The sequence below is a fragment of the Oreochromis niloticus genome, linkage group LG12, assembly GCF_001858045.2.
Source record: "Oreochromis niloticus isolate F11D_XX linkage group LG12, O_niloticus_UMD_NMBU, whole genome shotgun sequence".
Lineage (NCBI taxonomy): Eukaryota > Metazoa > Chordata > Actinopteri > Cichliformes > Cichlidae > Oreochromis > Oreochromis niloticus.
The window spans coordinates 22,964,216-22,981,476 of NC_031977.2; the positions used below are offsets into that span (position 1 = coordinate 22,964,216).

The 17,261-nt window shown below is 38.1% G+C and overlaps 1 protein-coding gene across 2 annotated transcripts; it reads right to left on the reverse strand.

Moving 5' to 3' along the window:
- Nucleotides 1–1,421: 1,421 nt before the first annotated feature.
- Nucleotides 1,422–17,001, reverse strand: hsd17b3 (hydroxysteroid (17-beta) dehydrogenase 3). 2 transcript variants are annotated; one of them, XM_003446142.4, is made up of 11 exons: nt 16,753–17,001; nt 7,750–7,796; nt 7,451–7,526; nt 7,232–7,339; nt 6,313–6,380; nt 5,783–5,827; nt 5,011–5,045; nt 4,794–4,875; nt 4,643–4,708; nt 4,360–4,509; nt 1,422–4,198 (listed from the first exon to the last, which is right to left on the reverse strand). In XM_003446142.4, the coding sequence occupies exons 1-11, from the start codon at nt 16,901–16,903 to the stop codon at nt 4,091–4,093; spliced, it is 936 nt and encodes a 311-aa protein (XP_003446190.1). In that variant the 5' UTR covers nt 16,904–17,001; the 3' UTR covers nt 1,422–4,090. The 2 variants fall into 2 exon arrangements, with proteins under 2 accessions (XP_003446190.1, XP_019221518.1); XM_019365973.2 differs by lacking the exon at nt 16,753–17,001 and adding an exon at nt 15,059–15,278.
- Between the last annotated feature and the right edge of the window lie 260 nt (nt 17,002–17,261).

Below are 17,261 nucleotides of genomic sequence, written 5' to 3' on the forward strand. Positions count from 1 at the left end.
CTTTGAGAACCGCACTTGAAGTTAGAGAGGCTTTGTAAGGCAAACTATAAATTAAAAGGTGTCATAATTGTGCTGCCACCCATACCCATAAATTGCAGATCACCCCAGGTGAGGAAAGTCCCTGCTGTTGAGCAACCCGGGTAAACATCCTTTGATTTCAGCTGCAGGTAACACACACGTTGCTCAGACTGCAGCTTTGAAAGTAGATGCATTTACACAAATATTTCAGTTTAGCACACATGATGGGAAACCCCCGGTGGCGGGGAACAGTGCCGTGATAAAAATGGTAATTTTAATACATTTGATCGCAGGATTTCTGCTGCAGCGCTGTCGCTCAGGAATCCCAAGGCACGATGAAACCTTTACATTTTGTGCCCTCTAGTGGCCATGACGAATCTTTACACGATCTCAACATTCACCCATCCAGCTCAAGTTCAGGGTCTCACGGGGGTTGGATCCTATCCTAGCTGGGCTAAACCCTGGGCAGGTGTCCGTGTATCACAAATTATGAAGCTACACATGAGACCATTTGGTGCTTTAAATGACTTTAATACCAGTATAAACCTATTTTTATCCATATCATACGCATATTATGCAAGCTTCCCACTGGGTATTGTTTACACTGTAAAGCCCCCCTCCCTCCATATGTTTATTTCTATATCAAATAAGATTTTATAAAATAACAATACTACACTAAAACCGGCTCTGTCCCCACACAGCAAGAAGGTCCTGGGTACGAATCCAGCCTGCAGCCTTCCTATGTGGAATTTTGTTCTTCCCACATCTGTCTCGGTTCTCTCCGAGGACTCCAGCGTCCTCCTACAGTCCAGTCTGAACTGACCATAGGTGTGAATGTGAGTGTGATGGTTGTCTGTCTCTATGCGTTAGTCCTGTAACACTCTGGCAACCTGTCCAGGTTGTGCCCTACCTCTCACCCTATGACAGCTGAGATAGGTTATTAGTAGTGTCATTTAAGACAATATTAATTATCTTTATTATTATAGGGTCTTTATTTTACAAAATAAAGCAACTTGAGGCAAATGTTGCTATTCGGCTCCACAGAGATAAAATACAATTCAATCCAATTCAATAGAGGCAAACCTAAATTGGATAAGTGGAAAAAAAATGGATGGTTACATTAATACTTGTATCCATTAATACATTAATAGAATTAGTACATTTTATTCAATACATAGATTTTGGTCATTGCTGTTTTATTGCAGCTGTTCATAAACTTTTTCACATCACAACTAAACTGATTTTGTTTCCTGAGCTGAGCCCTGAGTCTTTCTCTGTAGGACGTTCAATTCTGACTCCTGGATGCACTCCAATCATTTATTCCTGCTCATAGTATTTATGAAAAACACTATATAAATAAAATTCAGTTGACCTTAGAGAACTTTGAGAAGAAATAAAATCACTCAGTTAAAACACATCTTTATTTTTCATGAGGTATGATTTACTAGTTACTCTTTTGTCACCCTGTTTGTGTTGGTATGATAAATACTCCTTCTTTCTTTTTTCTTTCCTTTCATTTTCAAATGAATATACATAAACCAAAAAAACATTAAAATAATTTAAACGACAGTGATTTATTTTTATTTTTTTTATTTTTTTTAAACATTCAGACTAGGAATAGACTATCTAAGCTCAGGGTCACTCTGACCTTCCTCCCCCTTCTCACTCCTTCTTTTTTTCTTATTCCCCACACTATCTCTCATGGGGAGGATCATTCATCACGGTTGTCTAAACACCCCTGTCCCCGTGTGATTAGTGACCCTTTTAGGTCAGACATCACTGAAGCACATGCTAATTAAAACAGCTGTGCGTGTCAGCATATATACATACACAGACGAGGGAAGGTTTTGTATTCTTTAAACACTGTATATCATGCTGTTTGCAGCACACTGTCAGACTAATTTCTGAGGATGCGGGTAGAAGCTGATAAGTCTCTGTCCCAAACTCCTGCTGTGGATTAGAAAAGAGTCTGACCCTGAGATGATCGTGTCTTCCCATCACGTGAGCAAATGTTTTCTTGATCTCAGAGGAGAATAGAGGATGCTAATGACAGTTAAAGGTGTGTGTGTGTGTGTGTGTGTGTGTGTGTGTGTGTGTGTGTGTGTGTGTGTGTGTGTGTGTGTGTGTGTGAGTGAATTAATGGAACAAGACAGGTCCTTCCGTTTAGCAGATAAGGTGTCATTATTATTATTATTACTCATATCTCTACAAGATATGTAGACACTCACACACACACATTTGTCACTGTTATCGGTGCTTAGCCACATATGAGAAAGTTATGTAAATTTTAACCTTGAATTGCATCAGAATTAATAACTGTGTGGAGTAAGAGATCTATATCTGAACTGTAAAACTGAAGGTGCAAAGAAGGAGAAACACGACATCATTTTTCTATTGACAGGAACACTCATAAATAAGTTTTTGGGATTTACTTAAAAAGGTTATGTTAAGTAGTTCCATACACCCATGTTAACTCCTAACAAACAGCTTGATTACAACAAGTTACTTTACAGTTGGGTGGAATAACTTGACCTAAGTTTTTTTTAAAGCAAATCGAAAAGCTTGTTTATGAGTGCACAGTATTACATTGAAATAACACTAATTACTCAAGTAAACTTGAAAAGCATCATTTGTTCAGTAACAATATTGTTTAAAACCAACAATGGTGATATTTCATTTATTTGAGTGAACAAACACTATAAGATGAAGACTTGGAGATTAAATTAAGAATGTAATTTATAGACGTGTGTTTTACAGGAAAACAGTGGGGTGACAAACGCAATGCACTAACTGTGTAGATGTTATAACTTTTTATTTTTAGTACACAACCAGTTTTGTCAGTCAACTGTAAAAATTAATTGGCCAGTTGACTGACAAGTAACATCATGGCCGGGCGAGGCCTGTTCCCCTGTTATTCTGAAGCTGATTCTGTGTTGAATGTGGATTTAGTAACTGTTCACTGGAATTTCAAAGATGTCAGTACAAGTAAGGGAGGCCATAGACTGAAAAAAACAAACAAAATCATCTGAGAGATAGCAAAAACTTTAGGAGTGACCAAACACTGACCAGCTCAGGAACACCAAAATGCCTGAAAGACCACACAAAGATTACAAAAGTAGGCGATGGCAGAATTATTTTGATGGTTAAACCAAAACAAAGAAAGAAAGAAACCTTTTCAACATCAACCCAGGTCGAGAACACTCTCGAGGTGGTAGGCGCGTCTACGTCTACAATCAAGCGAAGCCTTCATGAACATAAATACAGACGGTTTATAGCAAGATGCAAATCGCTGTTTACAGTCAAGAACAAGAAAGCCTGATTAGACTTTCCCAGAAAACATCTAAACGAACCTGCATAGCTCCACAAAAAAAGAATAAATCAGTCTTCGGACAGATGAAACCAAGATTAACCTGTTGATGGAAAAAGAAAAGCATGGAGAGAAGAACTTATGATCTGAAGCACACCAGCATGCCTGTCACACATGAAGGCAATGTTACAGCCTGGGCATGTTGGACTGTCTTTTGAACTGAGTTACAACTGTGTATTGATGATGTAACCGCTGATAGAAGTAGCAGGATGAATTCTGAAGTATACAGTTCTCAGATTCGACCACGTGCTGCAGAAAACAGACTGCACAGCGCTTCACGGTGTAAATGGACCCAAAGCATACTGCTATAGCAGAGTTTCTTAAGCCAGAGAAATGGGATATTCTTAAATAAACAAATCAGTTACCTGATCTTAAGCCAACAGAGCATGCTTTTAAATTGCTTTTGAATTCCTAAACAGTTTGTTAAACCCCTTGAATTAAAGCCAAAAGTTTACGCTTCAATCACATCTTCATTCACTGATTTAAAACCCACTGTGGTGGTGTACAGAGGCAAAATTACTAAAACGCTGTCACCGCATACAATAAACACAATATGCACACAATGAACACAGTAAATAATGATACTTTCACAAATTACATCCATTAGTTACATGATAATGCTGCATAAAAATACATAATACATTTCTTTATGGCTAGAAATATTTCATACAAACTTCTTCATGTTTATTTCTGATTTGATTTGATTTAGACCAATCCAGCCTGCATTAGTTTTTGCTTGACGTAGTCTTGTAAGCCTTGCAACATAGGTTCTGCATAGAGAATCTTAAGTGGAATAGTCTGCAGCAACCAGCTCTGTACACACACACACACACACACACACACACACACACACACACACACACACACACACACACACACACACACACAAACAAACAAATAAACAAACAAACAAAACTGCAGGTCAGTCTCTTGGTGGCAGTTTTTGGCATTATGTTTGTGACTCTAAGTCTTACCAGAACTGTATGACAGACGCTTCCATTTGTTTTGTCTCCAGCGCTGACGTACTGCAGCGAATATTTTACAAAGTCTTCTGGTGAAAAAGTCACCATGTTAGTTTTTTGGAACCCAGCCATTCGAGTGGATACCCCAAATGGAGCCACTGACTGAAAACAGTGCATGAGGGGGAAGATTTAGGACAAGAGGACAAGAAATAAAAGACTTTAAAGTTCATTTAAAGAAAATAATTGCTTTCGTTTCATAAACCTTGAGATGATGTCTGAGTGAGGATCAAAATACCTGGATAATAATCCCCTTATTTTTGTATTCAGCTTGTAGACCTTGAGAAAATCTTTCCACAAACACCTATAAGAACGCAAATTAAAACGTGAAGGATCATACGTCGCCTGGGCAGAGAGAGTTAAAAGTGTGCCGCTGATGTGAAACTTACCTTTGATGCAGCGTACAGGGCGTACAGGGGAAATGGGATAGAAGCAATTCCAGAAGAAACATTCAATATCATCCCTTTCCCTCTATAAATACAAGAAACATACAAACAGATATAAATAATTAAACAACACTTATGAGCACAAACTCAGTATTAATCAGCATGTTATAATCCATCATTTTACACATTACATCTAATGAAGAAAACATGGGTAGGAAACCTGTTCGCCATGCCTGGGAGAATAATTTTGCACATCTGGAAACAAAAGAAAATAAGTTCAGACTTGAGTCATATGTAGCAATGAAAAGCATTAACTTGTTTTAGAACAATACAAATAATCCTTAAAAAACAGGGGTGTCAAACAAAATGCCCAGGGGCCAGAACTGGGCCGGCAAAGACTCCAATCCGGCCACTGGAAAGCTTTAGTAAAATGTAAAGGATGGCATAAAATGTGGAGTTTTAACTCTATTTTAACTCTATACAAAAGTATGTAAATAACAGAAAAGTCCCTGTTCTTTCACTATTAACTATGAAAAATGTTTGGGTCCAGAGTAAAAAAAGTTAATAAAAAAGAAAATTTTTTGCAAATTAATAAAAACTTTGTGCTTTATAATTACAGGACAGTCTGGGTGGCAAGTTACCAAAACTTTGTCTGTAATTTAATTTATTTCTTTATTTCTTTTTTATGTAGAAAACTGAGACATACTGCTGAAATCATACTTCCATATCTCAGGAATCTGTTTTAAACTTCTTTACACTGACAGAAAGGGGAAGGTCATTGATCTGGCCCACTTAAGATCATAGTGGGCTGTATGTGGCACTCAGGGTAAAACGACTTTGACAGCCCTGCTCTACAAAATCCTTTACGTGTGCTTCATTTACTGGTAAACCTTCTCAGATTATACTGATGATTAAATACTGTCTTCATCAATAAACAATCAATATGACATTAAATTCATTGTTTTGCAGTAACAATAAAAATATATTCTTACCTTGGCTATCGTCTTCACATTGCAGTTCATCACTTTGGTAATTGTCTGAAAGCATACATGAACATGGATCTCAGATAATCTCTTTATTTAAATCTAAAGAAATGTATTTGTAAAAACATGTTATTATAAACTGAACCCTCTGAGGTTCAACATCAGGATGCTATCTGCTGTCAAACTTACTATCAATAAAAGTAATAATTATGCAAATGGGGTCAGTCCAAACAATCTATAGTTAGTCATAATGTTGTAGTGGTATTTTTTTTTACTTATTGTACATCTGTGGAGTCGGCACTAGGTGCTGGATGTGTTTATTATACATTTGCACACATATGCAGGTGATGCTATTATATCTGCCAAAGCCATAAGAGTCATACAGAAATCACAGCTAGCAGGTAAGCATGGATGAATTTTTTAGAGCCTAATCATCAGTGGGTTTTTAGTAAGGAACAACAAATATAAACATCATGTGCTTGTACATATACACAAAAAACTAAACACCTTTAAGTATAAGCTGTTGAAGTACTACTGACCTTGTCCAGCTCATCATACTCAAGGAATCTGGAGGGAATGAAGCAAGGCAGTGTTCCTACATTGTTGACTGGGGTAAAAAAAAAAAAAAAGCGGGGAAAATAACTGATATTATTTTCTTAAATAATTAGGGTTTTTTCCCAGTTTTTTCTTTTTGTCTCTAGACACACTTCACTTTCAAACTTTACAAACCCAATTCCAAAAAGTGCCTGTGTTGATTTGCAAATTGTATAAACTTGTGTTTTATTTACAGTTGAACACAGAAAAATTATGTCAAATGTTTAAAAAACCATTTCATGAATAATGTTAGCTCACTGTGAATGACATGTCTCAAAAATGTTGGAATGGTGGCAGCAAAAGGCTGGAAAAGTAAATGATACTAAAAAGAAACAGCTGGAGGAATGTTTTGCCGCTAATTAGATTGATCGGTAACAGGTCGGTTGTCTTTTTTAGGGAAATCTTTGCATGTTCCAGCAAAACATTGATAAACTCGATTCCGCATCAACTACAACCGCATTGTCTGGGTGCTGAACAGGCCTGCCGATCTTCCATAACTTTCACCAAAAAATATGACAAAGGATACACAGGGCTGTTGAGCAGCTAGAATCCTATATCGGAGAAAACATGGAACAACATTCATCTCCCAAAATTCCACAATCTGTAAGTCCAGCAGATTTACAGATTGTTCTTAAAAGAAGAAGGGCTGCTACACTGCAGTAAACATGGCTCTGTCCCAGCTTAGTGCCATCAAATTAAAAGCTAATGTTTTCCTTAAAATGGTGTTTTAAAAATAAAGATGTTTTGTTGTAAATGAAATATGGGCTCATGAGATTTGCAAATCATTGCATTGTGTTTCTATTTACGCAGCATGCCATCTTTTTTGGAACTGGATTTGGTATGAAGGCACAAATAAAGGCTCACCTAAAACTCCTATGTTGAGGTCCTTCAGTTGCTCTTCAATTTCACTGAAGATATTTTCTTTGGTGAAATCTGTTGTTATCACTTTCACCCTCTGCCCCGTGGCTTCTCCTGTGAACAATGACAAAACAAATATTGTGCACCGTTAGCCTGGATCAACAGCATATTAGTAGATATCATACATTTTAAGAAGCAAAGAAAATAAAACATGCACATAGATACCTATCTCTTTAGCCACTTGATCCAGTTTTGCTTTGGTTCTGCTCATGACTACAATGTTCATTCCCCGCTGAGCTAGCTGAGATGTAATAGCGATAGTGGAAAAGTACATATGAAAACACAATTACACAGCAAAAAGTAGCAAGTGTGCATCAAAAGAACAGTAGTTTAACTATGATATACTCATTTCAGATTATTATACATATAAGTGTTTGCTAAAATACGAAAAGATATTATGTACAGTATGTGTATTAGCTTTGTTTTATGAGAACACAAGCAGAATTATTTAAACAGTCACTTACTGCAAATGCATATGCTCTTCCTATTCCTTCTGAAGAACCGGTCACCACTGAAAGGAGGATGGAGAGACTGAGAATTACAAATAAATCCCTCATCAAATCTCCTGCAGTTTCCATTCTGACCACTAGAGGCACTGTACTGCACAGTAATGCACTGCCTTACCCATCTTCCTCTGCTTTCAGTCAAATCCCAGGATTGTTTTATTATTTGTTTACATTAGTTTATCCCCACTCCATTCTGTTCGTACAAACTGTGCTAAAACAGCATGTTCCCCTGGTGTGATAAAGAACTGATGGGAACTGCTTGTTTCTGTGTGTTCACTGCTCTCCCATTTCCTCCTGACCCTTATTACAAATATCGCAGGCTCTTTTCATCACTGTTTTCAGGCCTAAATGAGCATTCACATCTAAGTAGGTTTTACAGCACTGAGAAAATTGTGTAAAGCCATTAAAACATTAAAAAGATCCCATGGTTTGAAGTGTTGTTAGCACAGGGAGGAAAATGAGTAATGTGACACTGCCTATTAACTACTGAAACAGAAACTGAAATTAAGCCTCTGTTTTAATTTAGATATACACACTCAACTATAAAAACAAACAAACAAAAAAACATAATTATATCAACTATAAGAACTACATTCAAGACAATGAAACAGTGAAAATAACCAAACTGAGCATGTGTGGTGAGGTGATGTGATGAGAAGTGGACATTTTGGTTTTAATATATGGTGCTCATGTTAAACATGATCAAAGTTTTAAATAATATAGTCAACATAAGTAAAAGTTAACGCAGTGAACCAAAAGCTCAAGTTTCAGACTGCTCAGCCAGGAGTGTCAAACACATGGTCTGGGGACCAGAATTGGCCCAGCAAAAACTGCAATGTGGCCCACTGGATAGCATTGGAAATTTTAACTGGATTTTCACAAGTTTTATAATGTTTCCTGTTGATAAAGACGTCCCCCATGTCTATTCATCCTGCACCAAATGATTAAGTATTAAATAAACAATTACATGATAGAAAAATTCCAGTCTTTTTTTTACTATCATCAATAATACAAATTTCTGTTGTTAAACTTCCTTAGACTGACAGAAATGGGAGTTTCTTTGTATCAGCCCACTTACGGTAAGTTCAAAGTGAGTTGTGTGATTCTCAGTGTTTGCATGGAGCAATCAGTACAAAACAAACAAAAAAATCGAAAAGAGTGTCGTCTTAAAGGGAGAGGCACTAAAACGGTGATCATCTGCACTATGCCCCAGAAGAAGATAAATAAGGATTATTACTCTAACATTAGTAAACACATTCGCTTTATAAAAGAACATCGACTAAGCACACACAAGCACAAAATCCATTTAGTGATTATCTGGAAAGAAAACTATAAATGCTCAGGCAAATGGCTCTAACAGGTATTCAGTCAGTTTTCTTTTATTTATTGGTATTTATTTTTTTATTTTAAGCCCACTCTTTTCTGTTTGATCATAAAAATTATACTATTCATCCATCCATCCATCTTCTGCTTATCCGGGGCTGGGTTGCGGGCAGCAGCCTAACCAGAGAAGCCCATAATCTCTCCAACGTGTCCTGTGTCTGCTCCAGGGCCTCCCCCCGATGGGACATGACCGGAACACCTCACCCAGGAGGCAATATTATTTATATAGTGCCAAATCTCAACAATATAAAGGTACTTTATATTGTAAAGAAAACAGAGAAAACCCCAATAATCATATGAAATCATATGACCCCTTATGAGCAGGCATTTTGGCGACAGTGGGAAGGAAAAACTCCCTTTTAACAGGAAGAAACCGCCAACAGAACCAGGCTAAGGGAGGGGCGGCCAAAGACAGGACAAAGACATGCTGTTGAAGAGAGCCAGAGATTAGTAATAACTAATAATTAATACAGAGGGGTGTATAAACACATAGTGAGTGAAAAATGTGACTGAAGAAGAAACAATGCATCACTGGAATCCCCCAGCAGCCTAAAACTATTGCAGCATAACTAACAGAGGATTCAGAGTCACCTAAACCAGCCCTAACTATATGTTTTATCAAAAAAGGAACGTCTTAAGCCTAATCTTAAAAGTAGAGAGACCTTCTGTCCCCCAAATCCAAACTCGAAGCTGGTTCCACAGAAGACGGGCTTGAAAGCTGAAGGCTCTGCCTCCCATTCTACTTTTGAATACTCTAGGAACCATAAGCAAGCCCGCAGTCCTAGAGCGAAATGCTGTAATGGGGGTGATATGGTACTATAAAGTCATTAAAATAAGATGGGGCCTGATTATTCAAGACCTTGTATGTGAGGAGTACATACAAATTTAAATTTGATTCTGGATTTAATGGGGAGTCATTAAAGAGAAGCCACTATATTAGACACATGCTCTCTCTTTCTTACTGTAGCTCCAAATTAGAACAGTTAACTTTTCACATAGTAACAAGATTTTATAATGCTATAACACCCCCAAAAGAATAAAAATAGTGTTATATTGTTCACTTGGTAGAGTGGCAAAAATAGGCTGCCATAGTCAGTGTCCTTTAATTTTGTCTGCAGAAACTGTGTTACTGTTATTTAAGTTTACACAAACTCGCCTCTGTCAGTGCGCCCCAGGGCAGCTGTGGCTACAATGTAGCTTGCCATTGCCAGTGTGTGAATGTGTGTGTGAATGGGTGAATGACTGAATGTAGTGTAAAGCGCTTTGGGGTCCTTAGGGACTGAGTAAAGCGTTATACAAATGCAGGCCATTTACCATTTACAAACTTTATCTAGACTAACCTCAAATCTGGTGTTTCAATATACCTTGATTACTCAAATATTTTTTAATTCAATTGCAACAAACCTGAAATACACTATGTATGTTTTTTACAATTTTTGCTTCCACCAAAATACAATGGAGGTGAAAGGACAGCATTTATTTAAAATACTTGCCAATGGACAGGAACCATTTGAATAATCCTTATGAAAACATAAACTAAATGAAATACAGATTGTCCTGTATCATGATTTTTAAAGAAGAAACATTACAAGATGTACCCAAAAAGCCGATTCTCTTCATCTGGATGTAACATTTTCAGTGTGATTTCTTCGGTCTCAACCTCCTGCAAATTTTTCCAACCTTATAAACAGCACATTTGCCTAATGGCTTAAACTAGCACAATTGGCGAAAAATGGGCTGTGAGATCAGTTTCTTGATCATTAAGATGCAAATTGTAATGACCATTGATCAGCAATGATTGTTAATGGTCCTATGTACCACAGAAGAGCTAACTTGTCAGGCCAGGACTCCACAGTCTATTCACACCTACAGGCCAGTGGACACTCTTTCAATGATGAGAATGTACACATCCTGGACAGCGAGGAACGCTGGTTTGAGCAGGGAGTCAAGGAGACCATTCACATGAAAAAGGAAAGACCATTTCTGAAAGGAGGAGGGGGCCTAAGGGTACATCTTTCCCCATCTCACAATGCTCTCTGAATGGCACTCATCGCCATTGATCAGTGGTCTTTGATCAGTAGTTGTTGATCATTGGTTGTAAAAATTTGCATATTAATGATCAAGAAACTGGCCATTGTTTGCCAGTAGTGCTAGATTATGTCACTGCTGCAGCGGCAGTTGTGTGGGGTTGAAGGGAAAAGGACCCAATCGCAGGCACTGACGATGCAATGAGTGGGCTTTATTTACACGAGGTGATAATACAGACAGAGCAGAGATGGGATGGACGGAAACTAAGAACAAACCTAAACTGGGACAATCTAACGAAACAAATCTGAAACCATAACTGACAGGAAAACATACAGGGTGGAACACGGGATGACATGTGGAGGTAACACAGACGAACCAGTGATGTGCACACACTATAAATACACACAGAGAAAGACGCGGAATGGCAAACAGGAGGGAGACACAGCTGAACATAACTGACCTGACGAGACAGTGGAAGCGTAAACTGAACACACTGACATAAGACACGGACCTTCAAAATAAAACAGGAAATACACAGAGATGCAGACTGGAGGGGAAGAGAGAACACTGAGGAGCATGAGGGAGAGCACAGACATGACGGCCCGGGGAAACATGGATTAGAACACAAGGAGGGGAAAACAAGGCACCAGAACTCCAATACACAGAGGGAGACAAAGGGGGTAAATACACGAGGGGAAATCCAAACTGAACAACTAAGGACCCATAGACTAACTCCTTAGAGTAACAAATGAACTTAACATAATACCGAAAAACAAGAAAACTGAGGGCGCTGGGTCAAAATGACCCAGGACCATGACAGTTTTAGTCATTATGCAAATGTACTGTTTATAATGGTGGAAAATTTTGCAGTCAGCTGAGACTGAAGAAATCAGACTGAAAACGTTACGTCCAGATGAACAGAATCACCTTTTTGGGATTTCCTTACCTGGATGCATCAAGACATTAAAGGATGTAATAAATAATGTCAACATATTTTTATGCAGGACCTCCACAAAACTATACTGCACTGATGCATCTTACAATTAAAAGAAAAAACAAAGAAAGCCATCTTGGATGGATGGATGGATTAGGGAAGGTTTTTTTCAGCTCATTCACAAGGGGTCGCCATAGCAAGTAGCTCCCCGTGCTTGATTTGGCAAAGTATCTACGCCAGATGTTTTTACTGACGCAACAGCAAAGGACTTGCTAGACAGCTGCTGCAAGTAAGCAGCACTGTAGGGAAATTGTTCCACTGAGGTTATAGTATTTGTAATATTTGTGCAAAGTTGTCATTTACGTTCATAAGCTGACTTACTACAGTTGTCTGATTCTTGTTAATCCACATGAATTGTAATATTTTGGGGCAAACTAGCAGAGCAGATCACTTGTTTTCTTGATTTGTTGATGTATGTCTATATCTGTACTATCAACATGAACTGAACGGGTTCAGTTGATTCTGAGAAATTCTTTGTAGTATTTCATCCATAAAAATAATTTTCGTTTGGGGAAATACTTTGTGAATGTGAATTTTTCTGACCATGAAAACAGTCCCACATTTAGAATGAGCTTGTTTTTTCTAAATGAGCCAACTCGGAGCTGGACTTTTATCAGTCTTCCTGTGCAGAAATGTTCAGCTCAAAGGATGTCCTTCTGCACGCCCATAACACAATGAGAGGATTAAACATCTCTGTTGACACTGCAGCACTGGAAGGGCTGGAAGTCATGAGGAAAGAATAAAATCTCAGCCACCCTTTGCTGGTCTACACCATAATATTTCAAGAGAAAGCCTATCTAAATGACATGTACTGCAACAAAAATGACAGACAGCTACACTAGAGCTTCACCCCTGCTCCTTTAGGGTGTTGCTTCAATAGATTATTAAAGATGCCTAACCCAAGAACAACTTCTTGTCCCTTCACAATTTAATTATAGTCCACCTTTTTGCAGATTGCAGCATCTGTGATTCATGATTTCCACTGTTACTCAAACCTGAGCCATTCACAGGAAAATCACTGTTCTGTGTCATTTCCTTTAAATAATCTAAATAAAACAATACTGTGGCAAGCTCAGACAAGTAGGAGACAAAGACTTCTGTTTTCAACTTGCTATTCCTGCATTAGCTGTAATGCTTAACTACAGGGAGCACAGCCTTTAATTAGGATCACTCCTTCATACACCACAGCAGTGAGAGGTGGTAAACAGACACAGCAGTCTAACTCACGGTGCTCCGCTGGCCACATTAAACACAGAACACACAGCGACTGTAATGTTACACAGTAACACAAAAATGGCAAATCAACACCTGATAACTGTAACTGCCATTATAACAATACAACTTTGAACACGTTAACATCAGGCATAGGTGTTCTAAGTTCTCCTCGGGCCAGCGGCCCCTTCCCCCTAGCCCGCTACAATATATTTAAAATCTATTTGTGATATTTAATGAAAAATATGAAACAACATTTTCATAAATTAAAAGGGTCCTTAGCTGGTAATGTTCTTTGAAGAACCATAGAGTCTTTAAAAAGAACCATTTAAGAACCATTATTTTTCTGAGAGTGAAGAAACACACCATTAGACAGTTACATAACATTTGGTTATAAAAAAAATTGGATTCCTCTGTGCCAAAAATAATTTGAAACCAGACATGACTGTGACATTTCCCTTTATGGAAATGAGCTCTGTGAACTGCAGCAGCCTGTGGAGGCTTCTCTTCAAAGACAAATGTGCTGTTGTGTGAGAGTGATGCAGAAAGAAAGACTGTCATTTAGAAGCCAGCAGAATAGTAAAACTGTAAGCCAACTTAAGACATTTTCCAATATTAAATGAATGTTGAGCCTATGCACTCAACAAGGGCAACAAGGGAATAGAAAGTCTATTTGTCCCCATTGTTACAGTGTTTCTAAGTGCCATGTTTGTCCAGAGTCCACTTTATACAAAAACAGTGTGGTCTCACAAAGCTTGCCACAGCTACTTCACTATAATATGTCATGGCTTGTTCATTGTACTCTATTGTCAGAGTTGAGTAAATAAATACTGAAGGATGACACAATTTTTAGACACAATGTTTGCAATGTTGCCTCTGTCCACCAGCGCAGCAGATTTTAAATCAAATAACACAAATGTGATTTAAGGGCAGACTTTCATCTTTAATTCAAGTGGTTTAACAAAACTTTTAGGAATTACAGACGTCATTGTGCATAGTTCCCTGAAACTCAAAAAACTGGACAAACTAAGATCATTTTAAGTTATACTGAAATCTTGTGGACATCACCAGATGTTAATGCTTTGCTCAGGCCTTAACTGCAACTACATTCAGTTTTTGTTTCTCTCTACCTTCAGATTTTATTTTCAGTAACTAAAAAACATGCTCTATTTGACTGATATCAAGTGAATTATTTGTCCATTGAAGAGTATCCCATTACTTTGGCTTGAGAAACTCTTGGGTTGCTTTTGCAGCATGCTTTGGGTCATTATCTATTTGCACTGCCTGATAGGTTATGCAGCACATGGCTGAATCTGAGCAGAGCGTATAGCCCTGCACACTAAATAATTCATCCTTCTACATTTATCAGTCACATTATCAGTAAACAATTCACTCACAATTAGAACCATACACACCTATGTCGTAATGATGCCCCTACCATCTTTGTCGGATAAGGTGGTATGCTTCAAATCACGAGCAGTTTCCCTTGCTATTGTTCTGGGACAAGTTAAGTTGGGTTTCTTGGCCTTCCTGTTTGTGAGTATGACCAGTGGTTTGCATCTCGGTGTAAACCCTCTGTAATAACGTTCATGAAAGCGTCTCTTGATTGTAGCTCTGATGATTCACCTACCTCCTCAAAAGTGTTCTTACCTTGGTTAGATGTTGTCTTTGGGTGCTGCTGAGCTGCCCAGTGCCTTTATGGCTGATGATTAGGTTACTCCTGTGTTTTTAGTGTCTCTCTGGCAGGCTTGTTTTGGTTGTTCAGCCTAGTGATTCCCTCCCTCACTTGCACTGACATCTTATTGGTGGACGGCTACCAAATATAAGTACAGCACTAATATTTGAAAAGCCCACATCTCTTATCTGCCTAATTATCTGTAACTTCTGTCGGTGCTGTGCAATTGGAAGCCGAATTTCCCAGAGGAACCCACCCCAGGGATTAATAAAGTTTTATCTGATCTAATCTAATCTTATTATGAAATTTAAAAAAAAAGAAAATGCCTCACCTGATAGTGAAATAGTCAATTATCCTAATTATTTGTGTCCTGATTTTTTTATTCTAAAAAAATGGGGCATTATGCATACTGTAACCATTTGAGTAACTTATTCTGTTTGTTATCAATAGATCCATGCACATACACAACACCGCTTAGGCTTCTTGAAACTAAAAATGTTTAAGAGGTCTGAAGAGGGATGCAAATGGGACTTTCCAATTATTGGGAGAAATAATTGGAAAGGAGTGGCATTTATGTAGCTTAGAACATGCTGTTCAGATGTTATTCCTCTGACTCCCTCTGAATGGAATGAAAGTGGGAAGGAAAGTGGGTTTGGGAAGAAAAGCAAAATCAGCCCAGTGTTTTTATTAGGCTTCTTTTAGCACTGTGAGAGAATAACCCCTTCAGAAGATCCCAAAGGAAACCTCTTGAGTGAATGAAACTGCTTCTGAACCTGCAGAGGAATGTCACAAGGAAATTGGCAAGAGAACCAGTATTTGGTCATTTCCTCAGTCGCCTTTAAGTTGACACTATTCTGTAGTTTCGATTGGAGTGTTTAAGTGTTTTTGTCAGTGAGCTTATCACTGCATGTAATTGTGTATAAAATACATTTAGTTGAAGAGTAGGCTATAGTGTGGTAAGGTAGAGGACTATTTCTGACTCCCTGTACTGTATCAAGTTGTTCCTGTTACTCTAGCCACACAGGTATGTGTTCCTTGTCGTCACGCAGCTTTTGTCCAGTGTCAGCTATGCTGACAGATCATTTTGCTCATCTCAGAATGGATGTTATGTGAAAAACATGCAGTTTATGCTTGATATTCCATATATTTTGATATTGAATTTGAATTGTGTTTTCTGTACATATATCAGCTGCCCTGCAAGTATATAAAAAAAGAAGTATTTTAAGTGTCGGGACTTGCCTCCTTTGGGTATATCAGCGCACAAGCGCAATCTTGTGTAACGATGAAATGTTAAAACAAGTTTGGGCAGGGAAGTCATCCTATTGTGATGACTAAATGCACTTTTACACACAAGTTGATCAACTAAATCACTTTCACTGCTTAGTGTTCATTACACTTACAGATTCTGCCATGTACACTTTGGCATATTAATTAATTCTAATAATGTAGTCATTTAAAAGTTCTAATTACATACGGTATACACATAAATGTAGTGTTGTATCACAAAACGTGATACCTATATTGGCTTGATACTACATAACCTACTGAAGTTCCAGGATTTATTTTTCCTACTATGACCTACTGAAGATTGTATGGTATTCATTACACATGGCACAGACACCCACAGTACAAACACATACACGTGGACATGCATAAACATGCTGCTCACCTGCCCACTCTCCCATTGAGGTGAAGAAAGTTTTTGGCAGTGGAAACCACAGTTTTGGAAAAAGCATCCTACTGAAAAGCAGTAGCCTCACTCCATAGTACACCACAACTCCAGTACCAAGAGAAATGAAAAAGAGTTCCATGAAATCCATGCTTCTCTGGTACAAAAGGCTCAGGATTCAAGTGTCTGTGTGTCCGTGAGAGAAAGGTTTTTGTTCAGTGAGAAAGACTGACACAAAGAGGGAATGAGGAACGAATAACCCTGCCACAGGACCCTCCCATTTAAAAAAACATCTCAATATTCACACAGACAGGCAGACAGTCACACACACACACACACACACACACACACACACACACACACACACACACACACACACACAAAGTTAGGCTGGTATGTGTGTAAGAGTGCTAAATGTGTAATTAAATCTGATCATTTTCTGAGGAGCTGCTTTATGACTTCATTTTCATTTTAAAAAAAGTCTCACTCACCTTTAGTGCTGCAATATC